The sequence below is a fragment of the Cyprinodon tularosa genome, unplaced genomic scaffold, assembly GCF_016077235.1.
Source record: "Cyprinodon tularosa strain WSP-4 unplaced genomic scaffold, ASM1607723v1 ctg717, whole genome shotgun sequence".
NCBI classification, from domain to species: domain Eukaryota; kingdom Metazoa; phylum Chordata; class Actinopteri; order Cyprinodontiformes; family Cyprinodontidae; genus Cyprinodon; species Cyprinodon tularosa.
Genome location: NW_024039471.1, coordinates 303,870 through 319,262, shown reverse-complemented (window position 1 = coordinate 319,262; position 15,393 = coordinate 303,870). Strand labels below are relative to the sequence as shown.

General features: G+C 38.6%; 1 protein-coding gene across 6 annotated transcripts in view; it reads right to left on the bottom strand.

Annotated features, from left to right (window-relative positions):
• Nucleotides 1-2,818: 2,818 nt before the first annotated feature.
• The window catches only part of LOC119772583 (protein diaphanous homolog 3-like), a 223,497-nt gene continuing 210,922 nt past the window's right edge, over nt 2,819-15,393 (bottom strand). For 5 of the 6 annotated variants that reach the window (XM_038269031.1, XM_038269030.1, XM_038269035.1 and 2 more), the window contains one exon: nt 2,819-4,471. In XM_038269031.1, coding sequence (XP_038124959.1) covers nt 4,125-4,471 — 347 coding nt within the window. In that variant the 3' untranslated portion in view covers nt 2,819-4,124. The remainder of the gene's footprint in view (nt 4,472-15,393) is intronic. The other variant, XM_038269034.1, reaches the window with a different exon arrangement.

Below are 15,393 nucleotides of genomic sequence, written 5' to 3'. Positions count from 1 at the left end.
AATTCTCAGTTTGATGTGGACGTGTCCATGTAGAATGAAATGTTAATGTAATATTTTTGTAGTCCATGGATGTAAGATGTTTGAAAGTACTGCAATGCAAGGAGGGAAACTTTGAACACCTCTGTGTGCTGCTAATTAATACCCTTCACTGGCTTGAGGTTCGTAGGAAACATTTACGAGATCAAGCCAATGATTTTCAGAGGTTTGGGCCAGAGGACAGTGAACATTGTTTCAAAAGCCTCAGCTCATGTTTATGTTGGATTTTGAGGCCAATTTTTAAACACTGTCCTGTTGTGCAAGCCAGCCTCGTTTCAGTAACTCTACTGCTCCAAGACTGTTGCATCCAGTTTTCATATGTAGCAGAATCCATTCTTGCCTCCATCTGTTCTTTGTTTGCAGTGCCATTGATGCAATTCAGAAAACCACTGCTACCGGTTGGAAAGGTGTTGTTTCACCAAATTCAAACATTTATCTTCTCTGATGGTGAGAAACGTACCCAGATGTTTGCTGACATAAGTAAGAAGTCGACTTCTACCGTGTTCCTGCTCACTACATGTAATGTTTCTTTTTCAATATTGGCAAATACAGACCTTGAGGGACAATGCACAATCGTTTTTTTCCGTTACCAGCATATGGAGGTGCAGTTTTGCCTTTCTTCCCAACAGATGTCCAGATCTATCAGAGGCTTCTCTCAGTCTGTTGGATCTCATTTCTATATCAGCTGTTACCCTTTACTGCACTCTTTAAATGGCAAGCAGACCACAGTATGAACAAAAGTAGGCAAGACTTCATTTGATATCTTTACATAATGCCCATGTTGTTTGTTAGACAAATTAAAGGTATATTGGGTGATTTTTGTGAATTTTTAAAACATGTGCGAGAGCATGCAGGGACCCATTTTTCCTTGTGCACGATCTGTTTAAAAGTTTCTGTTTGCATATATCATTTCCAAATTTTCCACTATGTCTGACTCACCACTGTTACTGTAAGTGAAAATGGGGACGAGTGTGTGGGACCGCCTTACGTTAACATATCACCAGAATGATTGACAATTAGGAGGACCACTCATTTAGATGATCCACCCAGAACAAGAACATCCTCCACTATACCTTTAATATAGATTTTTAGTCAGCCAGTGGTTTGAAGGAAAGCACTTGCTTTGGCTGACATAGCTCATCATGCTTAACAGTAGTAGTAATAAAGTTTTCAATGTTTTATTTTTGTGACCTCACTTTTAAAGAAAGGGTCACGGTAATTTGCTTTGCTCCCCCCCTTCCACACACACACACATTTCGTAAATCAACCCATAGAAGTTGTCTAAGTATCCCCATCATTAGCATATAATTATATATGACCTTTGTTTGCAAAAATGTTGTCTGCAAATTTATGGCAAATCTGGTGGCATCTGTGTATCTGGTGCAATGCTAATAACCCAAACAACCTGTATATCGTTAACACGTTCCAGGCATGTTAATTATCTGGTGCAAACACCAGTACACATTCAAAGAGACGTCAGGTGAGGCAGAATGTAATCACGTTTACTCTTCGAGATTAAAATAATGTTTGCATAGATAAAAGATTTTTTTTTTTAAAGTTCCTGCAAGACAAAAGCAGGACATGCTCATGTAGAGGGGGAGAGAAAGCCTATCTTCTAAATCACATATTTAACAGACAACAGTCAGGCTGGTGTTCCAGGCTGACTGAGAAATATAAAACACCTCAGTTTGACTTTAAACTGAAGCGTGCTGCTGCCAGCTGAAGCCATATCAAGGCCTCTGGAGGAGGTTAGCCAGAGACGGCTCTGCTCTCCCAAAACGGCTGCTTGCATCACTGGGGAGATGTTTGTCTTTGGCTCTTTTCCAGATAAGGACAGTTGCACTGCTCCCAGCAATGAATAGATTCACCAGCTGCCAGGCTAAAGCAAGCAGACCTTGTCAGATAGTGGGTTAACTGGTCTGCAGCTTTCTCTTCCCCAACTGTTCAATGTTGTCTCTGCTCGGATTATACAGTAAGACATTTAATCTTTTGTATATTCAAGTACCGATTTATGTTATGAAAGAGGCATATGTTAATTTCTGTTTTTTTATGCACCTCAGTTCACACATTTTTTAAAGAAGAAGAATAAATGTGCTTTTGTTTTAAAATTTTCAAAAGGTGTTATAAACAGACTCCAGGTATGAGTTGTGTGAAAACTACCAATTGTGTGATCAATTCTGTTCGCAGAAACACATTTTCCAGGAAGCTATGTGAAGCTCTCAGTCAGATGTAGATTGTCCCACCTCAGGCGTCATTATGGACCAAAATAGCTGCTGTTTTTACAAAGTGGCTGTGTACACAATGCATCTCAATGCGCTCACACACCTGCAGCGCTACATGCGATCAGGCAGTGAAACACGCATGATGTCCGACCTAATGTTGATTGAGAGATGACCAATAATCCAGGGAATTAGACCAAGTTTGAAAAGAAAAAAGGAATATGTAAGGACGGGTCACAGATGAGCTGCACTCCCTGGAGTTTGTTGATCGTCTTTAACCAGATTCACCTCGAAGGTTATTCATGCATTTACAAGCTGACCAAAGATGCAAACTGGTCTTCAGCTATTGCTAAAATGTCTTCACTTGCTAACAGCTGGAAGGTGTTTTAATGGATCCAAACCCCTCAGGGTTTGTTCCAAGTTGTTAATAGGATGTGAAGAGAGTGCTTCCCCTCATAAACCTGATGCAAAATAAATGAATGTTGTCCATGAGTAACAGTGAAAATAATGCAAATTCAAAAATGCACTGATAACATAAAGAGAAGCAAAGAAAGCCAAAGGAAAACTGTGTCCATTTTTATTGAAAATATTTCCACATTTATGCATACAAATTAAAACAGAGATAATTATGATAAGCAATTCCAGAAGGAATGTTGCTATGAAGATAAAAAGCATTTTCATCATGGCTTGGTTTGACCCTTTTGCAAATACATTTACTTCACACAAATGGTATAAAAAAGGAGCCAGAGAAAATAGAAGTTACAACTTAAAGGAAATTACATTCAGCACGATGTGTACAGTTTTAATTAAAAATTCTATACTTTCCTTTATTTCGTACAGCCTTATTTTTATGCTTTTTGTACCTTTCTGGAAAAAAATATTATTTAACATCTGAAAAATGGTTTGTTAACCATGCTCTTTTTCTCGTGGTTGTAATAATAATAAAAAAAAAATGTGCTTTGTGTTAAGTTCTATTCAAATGTGCTTAAAGTTATTTAAAGTCCTCAGAAATAGTGAAATTGCCCAATTTTCTAAACTTTTGTACAAGTAATCATTCAGTCAGTAGGATAAAAACCAAAATACAGATGGGTAAAATGAAATGAATTTACAAAAGATGATAAAGCATTTTATTCAAATATGAATCAATGTAAAAGCCAATCAGTGCAAATGTTAAAATCTTCTAGATATTTGTTTGGAAGTGCTTAAAGAAAAAAAAACATTTGAATTTTAAAAGAAAAAATGCCCTTAAAAAGACTGTGTAGGAACCCGGGTTTTACATTAATAAAGTATAATAATGGCTTTATTCTTTATTTGTTATATAAATTTATACTTACAGAGAATCTTTTAATATGAAACAATATCAAAATAACAGAGGATGAAAATACAAATATTTTAAGAGAACATAAAGCATACAAAGTTGTAATTAACAAATATAATTGATACAGGTATAGTTATATAAAACGACAGTATCTAATGTGCAATCAGAAGCGAGGAATAAGGAAGAAGAATATAAGAAGCCCTTATATGGAGGTTTTCTGCAATATTACATACGTCAGACAGGTATAAAACTGCTGAGCAGTTTCTCTTTTTTAAGCACACAAGCTAAAATTGATTATTATATAAAAATCATGTTGGCAGAGTACTTATCGGGATACTGTTGTACTTCAACTTTTTTGGAAATTATTAAGTTTTCAGTACTCAATTAAGTATTAAGTACTCCACACTCAGAGCTTTCATATTTTTAATTGTGGTTTTTCATGGCTATCATCCTCTTATTAATGTTGCTCCCTTTAGATAATGTTTTACAAGGACAATATTTTATTTGTGCCAAATGCATGCTCTTCTGTAATGTCGGACACAAGGCGTGTTTTACAACGCTCTGAGTCTGGCCAGCAGAGCCTCCACGTCGGGTTCTCCGTTTTCCTCAGCGGAGGAAGACAGGGAAGCAAGATTCCCCACCTCATCCGTCTTTTTCTCAGCCAGCTTGACCACCTCTCTCTCCTCTGCCTGGTCTCTATCCAGCCCACAGCTGTGACCCGGAGTGTGCTTGTACTTGTGGCCTGCTTCAGAACAGGCAGAAGCCTTGGCCTTAGTGACAGATGGATGGCCCTCAGATTCGCTGCGCACCTCCTTGGCAGGGGGAGCTTTCGCCGCCACCGAGCCTGCATTTACATACTGCCGGGAGCGAGACCTTTGTAAAGGTGCCTTGTTGTTTTCTGTGTGGGAAATAAAAAAAGACAAAGAGGTGAGAACAACAGTGAAAAGAAGAATGGGGGTGAGAAAATGCGTGACCGACTCTAAATTAATTAGAATGCAGTGAGGTTAATCAGATTACAGATTAAATTATAGAGAAGATGCACAAGAGTGACTAGAAAGTGCAATGACAACGCAGCCAACATAAAAGTATCAGGAAGTGATGAGCATTTTAGCAAGCATGTTGATGTGCAAAATAAATGTTCATGCATATAGGTCTTCTGGATGAATAGACATAAATACAGAGCATACGCGCATTGATGAGGATAGATTTCTAGGATAGAATTGAGGATAGAATTCTGCAGCAGACTGTAGCGTGCAGCCCGCTCACTATGATGAAATGGATATGGCTGATCAACTGCAACAGAAACTCAATAACATAGTATGTTGGCCTTTTCCAATCTCCTATTCTCTTTCACGAATGTCTCACAAGTCGCCCCCACACCCAGCTCCACCTCCCTCATTTCCACCATAATCATCCATTCTCCTTCTGTAGCTCCTCTGCTCTAACAGAAGTCCTCTCCATCTTTCCCTATTCCTCAAAAAAACATTCCCGAGCAGCCAGTGGAACAGAGCGACGCCGAGACGCCAGAATCAGACCTGCATTCTGAATTATACTCCCTGTGAGTAGATCTTAGACTTCATCATCAGTATGTGCGCACTGGAAGAGGAGGCGAAATCCATATTCATGTGACCTTGAGTGTGAGACTGAGAGGAGCGGCGAAAGGAAAGGCGCCGGCGTATTTAAAGTTTCCTGAGCCTGAAATGTCTGGCAAACAGGAGTCAACACAGCAGAGCAGAACACAGCGACCCGCTCTGTCAGCCAATCGGTAATGAGTTTGGAGCGTGGCCAGTCAGTCATGACAGTGTGTTTTATGGGCCGGGCTGACGAATGACAAGGAACGTCCCTGAACACCACCTCTGACAAATAAATAAGGATAAAGGGAGCAGAGCCGGGAAGAAGGACCCCAAGTGCAAAATAAGCAAAGAAAGCCAACAATCACACTCACGACATTCACACAAAAAAGTAAACAAGAGGCAGTGAGGGGCGAAATGAGTAGCATGTGTTTACTTTGCTGGTATGACTGAACATTAAGCAGAGCTGGAGATCCAATTCTTGGCTTGCTGTTTCACTTTCTTTTTGTCTTTACTTCCTGTTGTAAAAGTCCCAACAGTAACAGCTAATGATTACTCCCCACCATCTATGTCCCCAGTTTCCCCGTCTCGTCCTCTCTGCTTTGTCTTCCCTCCAAAACGTTGGCATCTGTGCCTGTATTTCTTAGCAGCGCCACACAAACACACTTCCTTAACACATAAATCACTCAGATTCAGAACTGAAGCTGTGGGAGTTATGCATTCTCTAATCAAGTACTTGCATTTTGACATCTCTGTTAAACCGACACCAAGGAAGGGGGGCAGGCAGATGGATTTTCATTCTATAAATTTTAAGATGAAGTGGCATTAGCAGAAATTCTTACCTCCCTTTCAGGATTTCATGAATCCTTAATTATCATTTTGGAAAATCTACAGAATGTGGAATCATTACACATATACATTTTACACTTCAGAAAGAAGTGAGAATAGATAAAACATGCATGCTTGAATGAGATGTTTCATCTAAAAGCAATTTTTTCTTTCTTTTCCTAACAGGGATCTGACTTTAGTACTGAAGATGATCAAAGTGCTGGTAAGTTCAGTTCTTTCCTTACTCTGCCTGCCTGTGACACCAAAATGCCCCGTCCTTTTGAAGCCTCCCGAGCTTCTCGCCATACGCCTTCATCTAAGCCGTAAAACACATCAGAGAGATGTAAAACATACCTCATCTCACAGGTTTGACTCATTTAACCAAGAGCTGACAAAGGGTGCGGGGGAGAATGTGTCGGGTCAAATTTTAATCAAATTTGCTGCTCATGGTGGCCTTGGATCTAAAAACTAGAACTCTCTCTAGAGGGCATATTACGACGGCTAGGCCATACAATGCAGCAAAGGTCGATCTGTTGTCTGTGCAGGTTGGGCAAAAATGAATCAAATAAAAAAAAAAATTCTTAACTTCTTAAATCAGTTGACCTACTAATAGTTATATAGGTGCTTTGATGAATTAACATTGCGCTTTAGCTCTGATTAATGGTTATAATAATGCCCCACTTACACAAGCCCTCTGAAACAGAGCTTGGATTAGTTGACCATGCCAAATTTGGTTCTTACCTATGCCTGTCGCGATAATCAATAAATCAATTATTGCGACAATTAATCGTTCAGCTAAATTTGTTATTGTGACAGGCCTATTCTTACAACCATTTATACATCACGCTAGCACAGTGCCTCGCCTCCTATCGGCGGTCCATGATACTACAAGTCTCAGGACAGGAATTTCTCAAACAAAAATGGCGGCACCCATAACATTCAGTAGCTTATATGCCTGGATAGGGTCCTCCGCCCAAAATTTAATAAGAGCCTGCGGTCTCGGCATCATCCCATGTTGCCCCAAGCTCTTTTGATGCCATTTATTGTTAATAGGCTGAGAACCCAAACAACCCCAATTCCTAAGGGGTGGACCCGTTCATCCGTTTTAATCTGCATGTTTTTTTAAGCCGAAACAAGGCTTTGTTTTTGGTCCACTCTATAAAGCCTCATATTCAACACTATTTCTGATATTTTGAATTGAAAAAGCTTCCTGGATCGGAAGCGAAACGTCTTCACACTTGGAAACAAAGTCCTTTGGATTTTTTTTTTTTTTTTTTACTTTTTTGGAATAACTAGGACCTGGATGACTGAGAATTTTTACCAGCTTAATAGGCTCACAAGAAGTTAATGTTGTGAACAGCTGAAGAGATCTGTGACTTGCAAAGCTGGATGGCAGAAAAACCTGTAAAGTTAGTCACCTGACTGCAAATAGGAGATGATGCAGTCTGCTCATGCACTCTTTGTCATCAGAGAACTGAGCCACAACCGAACCATCCCAAGACCCTACAGTTGAACTAGTGCTAGATTTAGCGCTAGTTTTAAGCATTTTTTCTGGTATGGTCGAGTTCAGTTGCGTTCCATTTAAACTCATTAGTTACTGTGTTCAGACCGTTCTTGGCACAGTTTCAAAAGGATTGAGTAAAAGGCGCTTAAGGGTATGACCATCTTTCTAAATAATTTGATTAATAATTCACAAGCATCTTAAGCATTGGAATTTGATTGCCTCGTGGTATTAAATGCCAGTCCTGACAGAGCAGGACACTCGAAGCCATGCATACATCAAAAAACGTCCCCAAATTCAGCTTCATTTCCCCCCCTTACACACTTCAGTTATGACATCAGTTATGAGGAGCTCGCTACAGAAACGTGTCATTGGCAACTAGTGATACTTTTCAAGGTGATCAGTAAAGAACACAGATCAGAATTTAGATTGTAGGAACAAGAAAAAATATTTCAATAAATAAGGAGAAATTCCCTTCTATATCTGAAATAATAAAGAAAGAAAATATTCTGGACATTGCTTATGGATGCTCTCTGCTTTTATATATTGACAGCGTGTTTGGGTTTATGTTATTTTCTGTTCAGTTTCAGCTCTAAGGGATATAATTTGAAGCATGTCTGTGTAAATCGAGAAGCTTTTTTTCTTTGTTTGTTGCAGTTTCTGCCTTTGACCAAAAGCAGTTATGGGTAAAGAGGATTAACTGTTTTGTTTGTTTCCTAAAACAATCACTTGGAGACAGTTTGGCATATCTATGCCACGTTAAGAGTAATATCATTTTTCAAATAACTGGACAGGATATCTAGAGTTTTTATTTAGTTTGGTTTGTTGATATTATAAGATTATAATAGAGGAGAGCTTAACTTTACACCTTCAGTACGTTTGAAGGCTTTTCATCTTCACTAAGAAAAGTAAAAGAGCTTGCTTCAATTTTCTAAAATTTTTAAGTAGAAAGCCTTCCTCCATATAAGATAATTTTCTTCACTTATATTTGCAGCTCCTTTTAATGCAGATGAGCTCAAACCCATTTATCTCCTCCTACCCACTGGGAGCTTTCTCCATGTATGGAAAAGTTGGAAAGCAGGCAGGAGACTAGTGTTTAAAAACACAGGTTCGCCTATTGCTCTTTGTGATTGGATAAGCTGTGCTGCCCCCTTTGCAGCAACGATAAACTCATCTATATATGGCCTGTGAAGAGTCTGGAACAAAACAGTCAACAAGTAAGAGCTGGAAGACTACTATTTTCCAGAGTATAAACCATGAAAACAATGTGATTGTTCTAAAATACCAGTCTATCACAGCCTTTAGTCCAACGTGGCCTTTACTTTCCTGGTAGGCAGACTTGAGAAGAAAAACATTGATAAACGAGCAGGCAGGCAGGCTTCTCGCTTTCAGCTTCTCAGCAAAATGGTCTTTAAAACTACGAGTCTCAAAGCCCAGAGCCTTTTAGCCAGCAACTGACACTGCAACGGAGGACAAGTAAAATCTCAGAGCAAACAGACACATTGCAACTCTGAATGGTTTGAAAGTATCCCAGGGAATATCAAAATGGAGCAATAGTGGTTTGCTTCACCTCTAATAAGATGGCATTCTGTGGAAATGTAAAGAGTCCTGTCCTACACAGAAAATGCAGAGTTCCCTTTTTACCCCCTTCCTTAACGCAAATAGCTGGAGAGAGAAATTCACATCTTCTCCTTGTCCAGATCGTTTGGTCTGTTTGCATCTGCTTCTTCAAATACAGATGAGCCTCTCCTCTTATCTCATTTTGCCCTCCCCTTCCTTCGCCTTTTATGGCACTGGCTGTATTTGATCACTTTAAGAAGAGAGTAGTCATGAAGGCTCAGAAAGAGAAACAGACAGTGAAGAGATGTTTTCCCTCAGAGAAATGACTGACACAACAAGTTAAACCTAAAAAGATTAAACATGAACTTATTTACGCCCGTCATAAATCAAAACACAGCTTGTTGGCACTGTATGTTCCTTCTAAACGTTGAATTTCCCCCCTGCTTTTCACATTTACAAATGCACGTGCATGATATCCAACAAAACAGAGTATTTAAACACTGAACTAAGCAGCATTGACTGACTTATTTTTCTTATTTTTAATAAGTGTGAACATAGAAAAACACTTGCTAAGCCAGTTTTTCAAGGCCAAAATTTATGTTACCTGATTGATCTTACTGTACAAACTGACAAAATATGAACAAATGAAGTAGAAATACTTTGGATAGGAGGCAGGTTCCATGCTGAATAAATATAACAATTAGCATATTGTCTGGTAGTTACATCAGAGGAAACCTTTATGAAATGCCTGTTGATAATGTGCAGCATAGATAATAAAGCAGGACTAATCTGCAAATACCGTCTTGTGGCATACATTTATCCTGCAATTTAATAATAGTCAGTCATTTCAGTTCTGATTCATATAACAGCAGTGATTAAACTAATGCAATGAATGTTACAACTTCTCACAGTTTTCCTCATTTTTTTTTAACAAGGTGAAAAAAAGTGACATTATCTGCATCATATAGTCTATTAGTGCATGTATAAAAATAGACCACTTTAAAAGAAACTCATTGAGGTGAAGCAGCTTGTAGGAAGTTGTGTATAATAAAGAAGTTTCTGAAGATAATTATGAAAATGACGTCTATAGAAGAAGCTTTAACGTTCATTCATTTAGAAGTAACAGAATATGCAACTAGATTTAGGTAGTAAAATGGAAGTACGGCTGTGTGTATATTGTTATTATTAAGGAAAAACCAAAACCTTTTAAAGAAAGAATGGAATCACTTTCATGGAATCACTTTAACTAAAAACCTTATCAGGTAGCTGTGCAGAGATTCTCAACAGCCTTCGCCTCCTTTCCTAAGTTCATTAAGGTGTCTGAACTTATCAGTTCACACCCTAATTTTATCAAAGTTTACATCTGTAGAACAATGCAGTTTTTTGTTAATCTGATTGTTCTTTAAGGGATATAAACAACAAAGTACCGTTGTTCCTCTTTCTGTACAAATCCACACATTGTCTCCCTTTTAAAAGGCATGTTGTAGCAAAATTAGTCTCTTTTTCACAAAGATCCTAATGCAGAAGTGATTAATCACAAGATATTAAAATCCAGTCAAGTTAAATAACAGCTGTGTAAAGCTTAATATTTGAATGATGTTGAATTATTCATGCTGGCACCAGCGATGGTGTTAAAACGCTACGGTAGCCAAGAAAGCAGGTAGTGCTTCACAGCTCTAGTTCAACTGCAGTTAACAGGTGTTTTTTGTTTTTTTTTGTTTCTTAATCAATCAATATCTGCATTTCACTGCTACTGCTGTTAGTCATTATTTCATAGATTTAGTGTTGTGTGTGGAATTACTATTTTGTGACATGACTCGATTTGAATTTACCGTTTATCTGTCCACAATTTTTTCAAGTCAAACACTAAATGGCTTAGTTTAGACTAAAAAATGTCAGAAAGGAAGAAACAGCCCAGAATATTTAAACATTCTCAACTCTCGCTGCTTTTGATGAACAGTTTTACAAGTTCAGACTACAGTTGGAAAAACAACCTTATTATTTTGTCTAAGAGAATCAAATCTAACATTTTGTGAAGCTGAAAACGAAGGATTTACACATAAAGAAAAGTTACCTTTAGGTTTTATCTGCAAAGTTAAGCTTTTGGCAGTGCCGCAAAGCAAGGCTTCAAAAAGGTAAACACCAGCAGACTGCTTGTTTGCATTCCTGCGTTTATGCCAGGTAGACCATCTGTAATTAAGGATCATTACAGGGCAATTCAACAATCATTGCAGGTTTGTCCCTTGTTTGTTGGTTGTAGCTCGTTGTGCGTAGGGACTGTCGCAGACAGGAAAAAAAAACATCAAAGAGTAATAAACATGAAGAGAAGAAGAAGGCACTAAAATGTGAGCAAGAAAACAAGAGGGGAGGAAAAGTAATGATTAGGAAGAAGATGACAGGGTAGACTGAACCAACAGCACAGAAACAGTGGCATGATTCGGACTCAATGTCTATCATTTGTAGTAGACTGAAATAAAGAAAAAGTAAAGGTGTTATAAAGATGAAGCAGAGGAGAAAACAGAGCAGGCTTGGAGATAGATCGTTGAAAGAGCATTGTCGCAATCCCTCTGGGTAATGCGAAAAACAGCACTGTTTTAGGTACCTGAGGTGTTCTTTGCTTTAATGCATGTCAAAGTGTTTTTCTTTGTTAACTTGTGATTTAACACCTACCCTTCGTGTATCCCCTCTAACACATTTGACATCCCCACGTACTATTGTCGACATACAGACGGATAAAAGAGTTCAGGAAAAAAAGGATCTTTTGAAGGGCTTTTAGAAACATGAAAAGCTCTAAATATTTTATATAAGTTTGAAAGTATATCTCAGAAATAAACAAAAAAAAAGGACAAAGAAATCCGCCTAATCATTTAGTAGGTTTCTTGGGCATGGGTATGTATTTGAAGCTTTAGTAAAAAAAAAATAACAAATAATAATAATAATTAAAGGATATCAAAACAAACTTGTCATATTGAATTTAAATTCATTCAGTTTAAAAACATTTAACAATAGGCCAGTAAACATTAACCTATTAGGCAAAGGTAACTTGTAAAGATTGAACAACAGCTATCTTCCCTTTTAACAGTAAAAAAAGGAGCGTCACAAAGGACCTTTAGCACTTTTATACAGTTTGAGAGAGCTCTCTGCAAACATAACACTAAATGTTCACTGTGAGTTAAATGTGAAGGAAAAAAATGTTCAGCGATACATCAGTGATCTGTGACCACCATGAGTGGAGTCTGTGAAAGTGGCTCAGAGGAGAGAATGGCCAGTGGTTCCTTGACATTTATAGGTCACCCTCTGTGACTGCAGCCTTGTAAGAATTATCTTAATGGATATGACAAAGACCTTTGCTCACAGAAGTGTACAGACATAACAGCAGCCATCTTCAATATGTCATATTTGTTTAACTGCGTTATCAGAAATATGTGGATTTAGGTGTGCACATAAATATCTAGGTAGAAAAATGAAGATGAATTCAACTTTTTAGAACCCACATTTTAAAAACAGCTGTCAGCAGCAGTATGAGGAACATTTTGGGGATATTCTGGGGCTTTCGTTTTCAAACGCTCTGTGGGGTGTAAGTTTGGGTCTTTGTGGATTGGACTTCCGCCCCACAGATGTCATCAAGCTCCGTAACATCGGTATCTGGGGCGTCTGGAGGTAGGATAAACATCTCAGGCTCTTTGACATGTTCTTTGAGCCACTTCTAAGCAGTTTTAGCACAGCCTACTTCTGCCCTGCTGAGGGCAGGCTGCTGTTATGGTTAAGTGCTGCTGCTGTGCTGGAAATGGGACTGAATTTCTGATGTGTTCCATGTTTTCCTGGCATCACCGTGTGATGTAACTTGATGAACAATGACTCACATCAATTGCTTATATGTTCATCGTAATTCAATCCCCTATATACAGTACTATTGCTGTTAAGAATATTAGCTGCTACAGTCCAATATGGCTGATTTGTTGGTAAGGGTTGACATCAAATCCTTTGGCTGAAAGGCTGGATCTAAACGTGTACACTGTAGGTACCATGAACATATTGGATTACACTGCAAAAGAGGGTTGACCGACAACAAAACAAATTATAAATATATTTCAGGAGGTCATCAATCAACCCTTTTACCATAAGCTGCTAACCTGATTTCCTAATTTACCATAAAACACATGATAAAAGTAGTTTTCATCAAACTGTCTGACAAAAATAGCCTGATACAAATATATTTCAACAAGGCATGTCCAGAGAAAGCAATAAAAGAGTCAGTACAGTATCTCACAGTCACAAATAGATCACAATGTTGTTTCGGATGCTAATAGCAAAAGCCCCTTTATAAAAGGGGTACCTGCATTAAAGAAAACTGTAAGAAAGTGGTCATGGGAAGATAAACAAGCCCTGCAAGGCTGTGTTGAGGCCCTAGGGGGATGCACTGTGTCAGCCACAGGGAGAGGACATCAAGCAATGGCCAAGTGTATGACTTACTACAGCAATATCTGTGTTGGTAACAGCTTCACCACAAAAACAGGGAGATGCTTCCTTAATTATAAACCCAGGATCACCACTGATCCAAAGAAACTGCTAATCGGGAAAAAAAAAGTCTTCATAAAGGGAGAGAGAGAATTATTGAGGAGTATATGGAAGCAGCTTAAGATCGAATGAGGCATACAGGAGGAAACTGAAAATAAGCTCCTGCAGAAGAATATCAGAGATGTGTGGACAGGGATGAAGAAGACCACAAGCTTAAAGCAGAAGTAGGATCAGCTCGATGGATGTTTGGTCAGAACCGATTAACTAAGCATATTCTTCAATAGGTTCAGTTGTGGAACAAGCTCAGCATCCTCCTACTCAGCCCATCATGAAACTGACATCCTGCTTCTCTTTGACCCAAAGTGTCTCTGTCAACCCTCAATGCTTCATCTTCCACCCCTGCCATAGACCCTCTTGTTCTACTGGTATGTGGGTTTTTTTTTTCAAACCAAATCAGAAGATGCTGCTGTTCACTCCACTATTCTCCTGCCTGTCTCTAGAAGTTAGGTGAAGAAGCAAATGAAGAGACTGAATCGTAATACATCACCTGGTCCTGATGCTGGAAGACAAACCCAGAGGATAACTCCAGTGATGTTGAACAGTCCCTGCCTTGTTCCAGTACCAAAGAAAACTCAGCCAACGGTCCTAAATTTCTATAGATCTGTTGCCTTTACATCCCACATCACGAAGGTCAAAGAGAAACTCCAGTTGGTCCACCTCAGCTCACCTTCATATATCTGATTAAACAAACCCACTGTCATTCAGACAAGACAGTAGCACTGTGAGGATACTGCATACGCTTAGATTACTACAGTGCATTTAACACAATTCAGCCTTTCTCACAACTCCAGAAGACAGAGGCATCTAAAATTGCCTGAATCATAGACTAACTGAAAAACATACCACTGTTTCTGAGACTGAAGAGACAACTGTCTAACCAAGTCAGCAGAACAGGAGCACCAAAGGGGACAGTACTCTCACAGCTCCCTTTTACTCTGTACACGTCTGACCTTCAGTACAAGAAGAGCTTCGGTCATCTGAAGAAATAATCAGATTGATTTGCAGTTACTGGGTGCATCAGAGATGGGCAAGAAGCTGAGTATAAGGAGCTGTTGAACCTCTTTTTAGTATGGTGTGGGAACAATCACCTGGTCCTGAGTTTGCCTACCTCTACAAGAATGTAGATTTAAGACAAAATAGGAAAAGATCATTGATATAATCATCATGGGAGAAGAAGTGGAGGTGGATGAGTATTAATACCTTCTAGGGATTTGGCTATATTAAACTTTTAAACTGGATGTCAACTAGTAAAATATCCAATAAACGATACAATGCCAGGGAGAGAGAAAATGGCAAAAAGGCATAAAAAAATCTTCATTACAATTAAGAGTTTTTTCAGTCTAATCGAGGAGAATACTTTATCTCAGAATCAAAGAGTAGAATAGAGTAATCTAAAATTAACAATCGCAGAAATATGCAAACAACACTTGTCTTTTGTATCGATACCATGCCAATTTAGTATTCGGATATGCCGCTGCTGCGTATCTGTTTGCCTTCAAGTAAGTATTTTGTGGAAAGTCTGATCTCTTTTTGCCAGTATCTGCTTGGATAACAGCATCAGAGCAAATGACTTAAAAAAAAAAAGTGAATAAAGAAGGCCGACCGTTCTAGAAACTGTTGTAGACACTCTAGAATCTCAGGAGATGATCTCACAGAGTATCATTTTTCCTAAAATAAAGAACATTGTGGACATATGTGAGAATCTTCTTCAGAATACTGTTTAAAAAAAACAGAATGTCTTTAGTCATAGGCTTCTCCAGATCTGATGCAAGACAAGCCGCT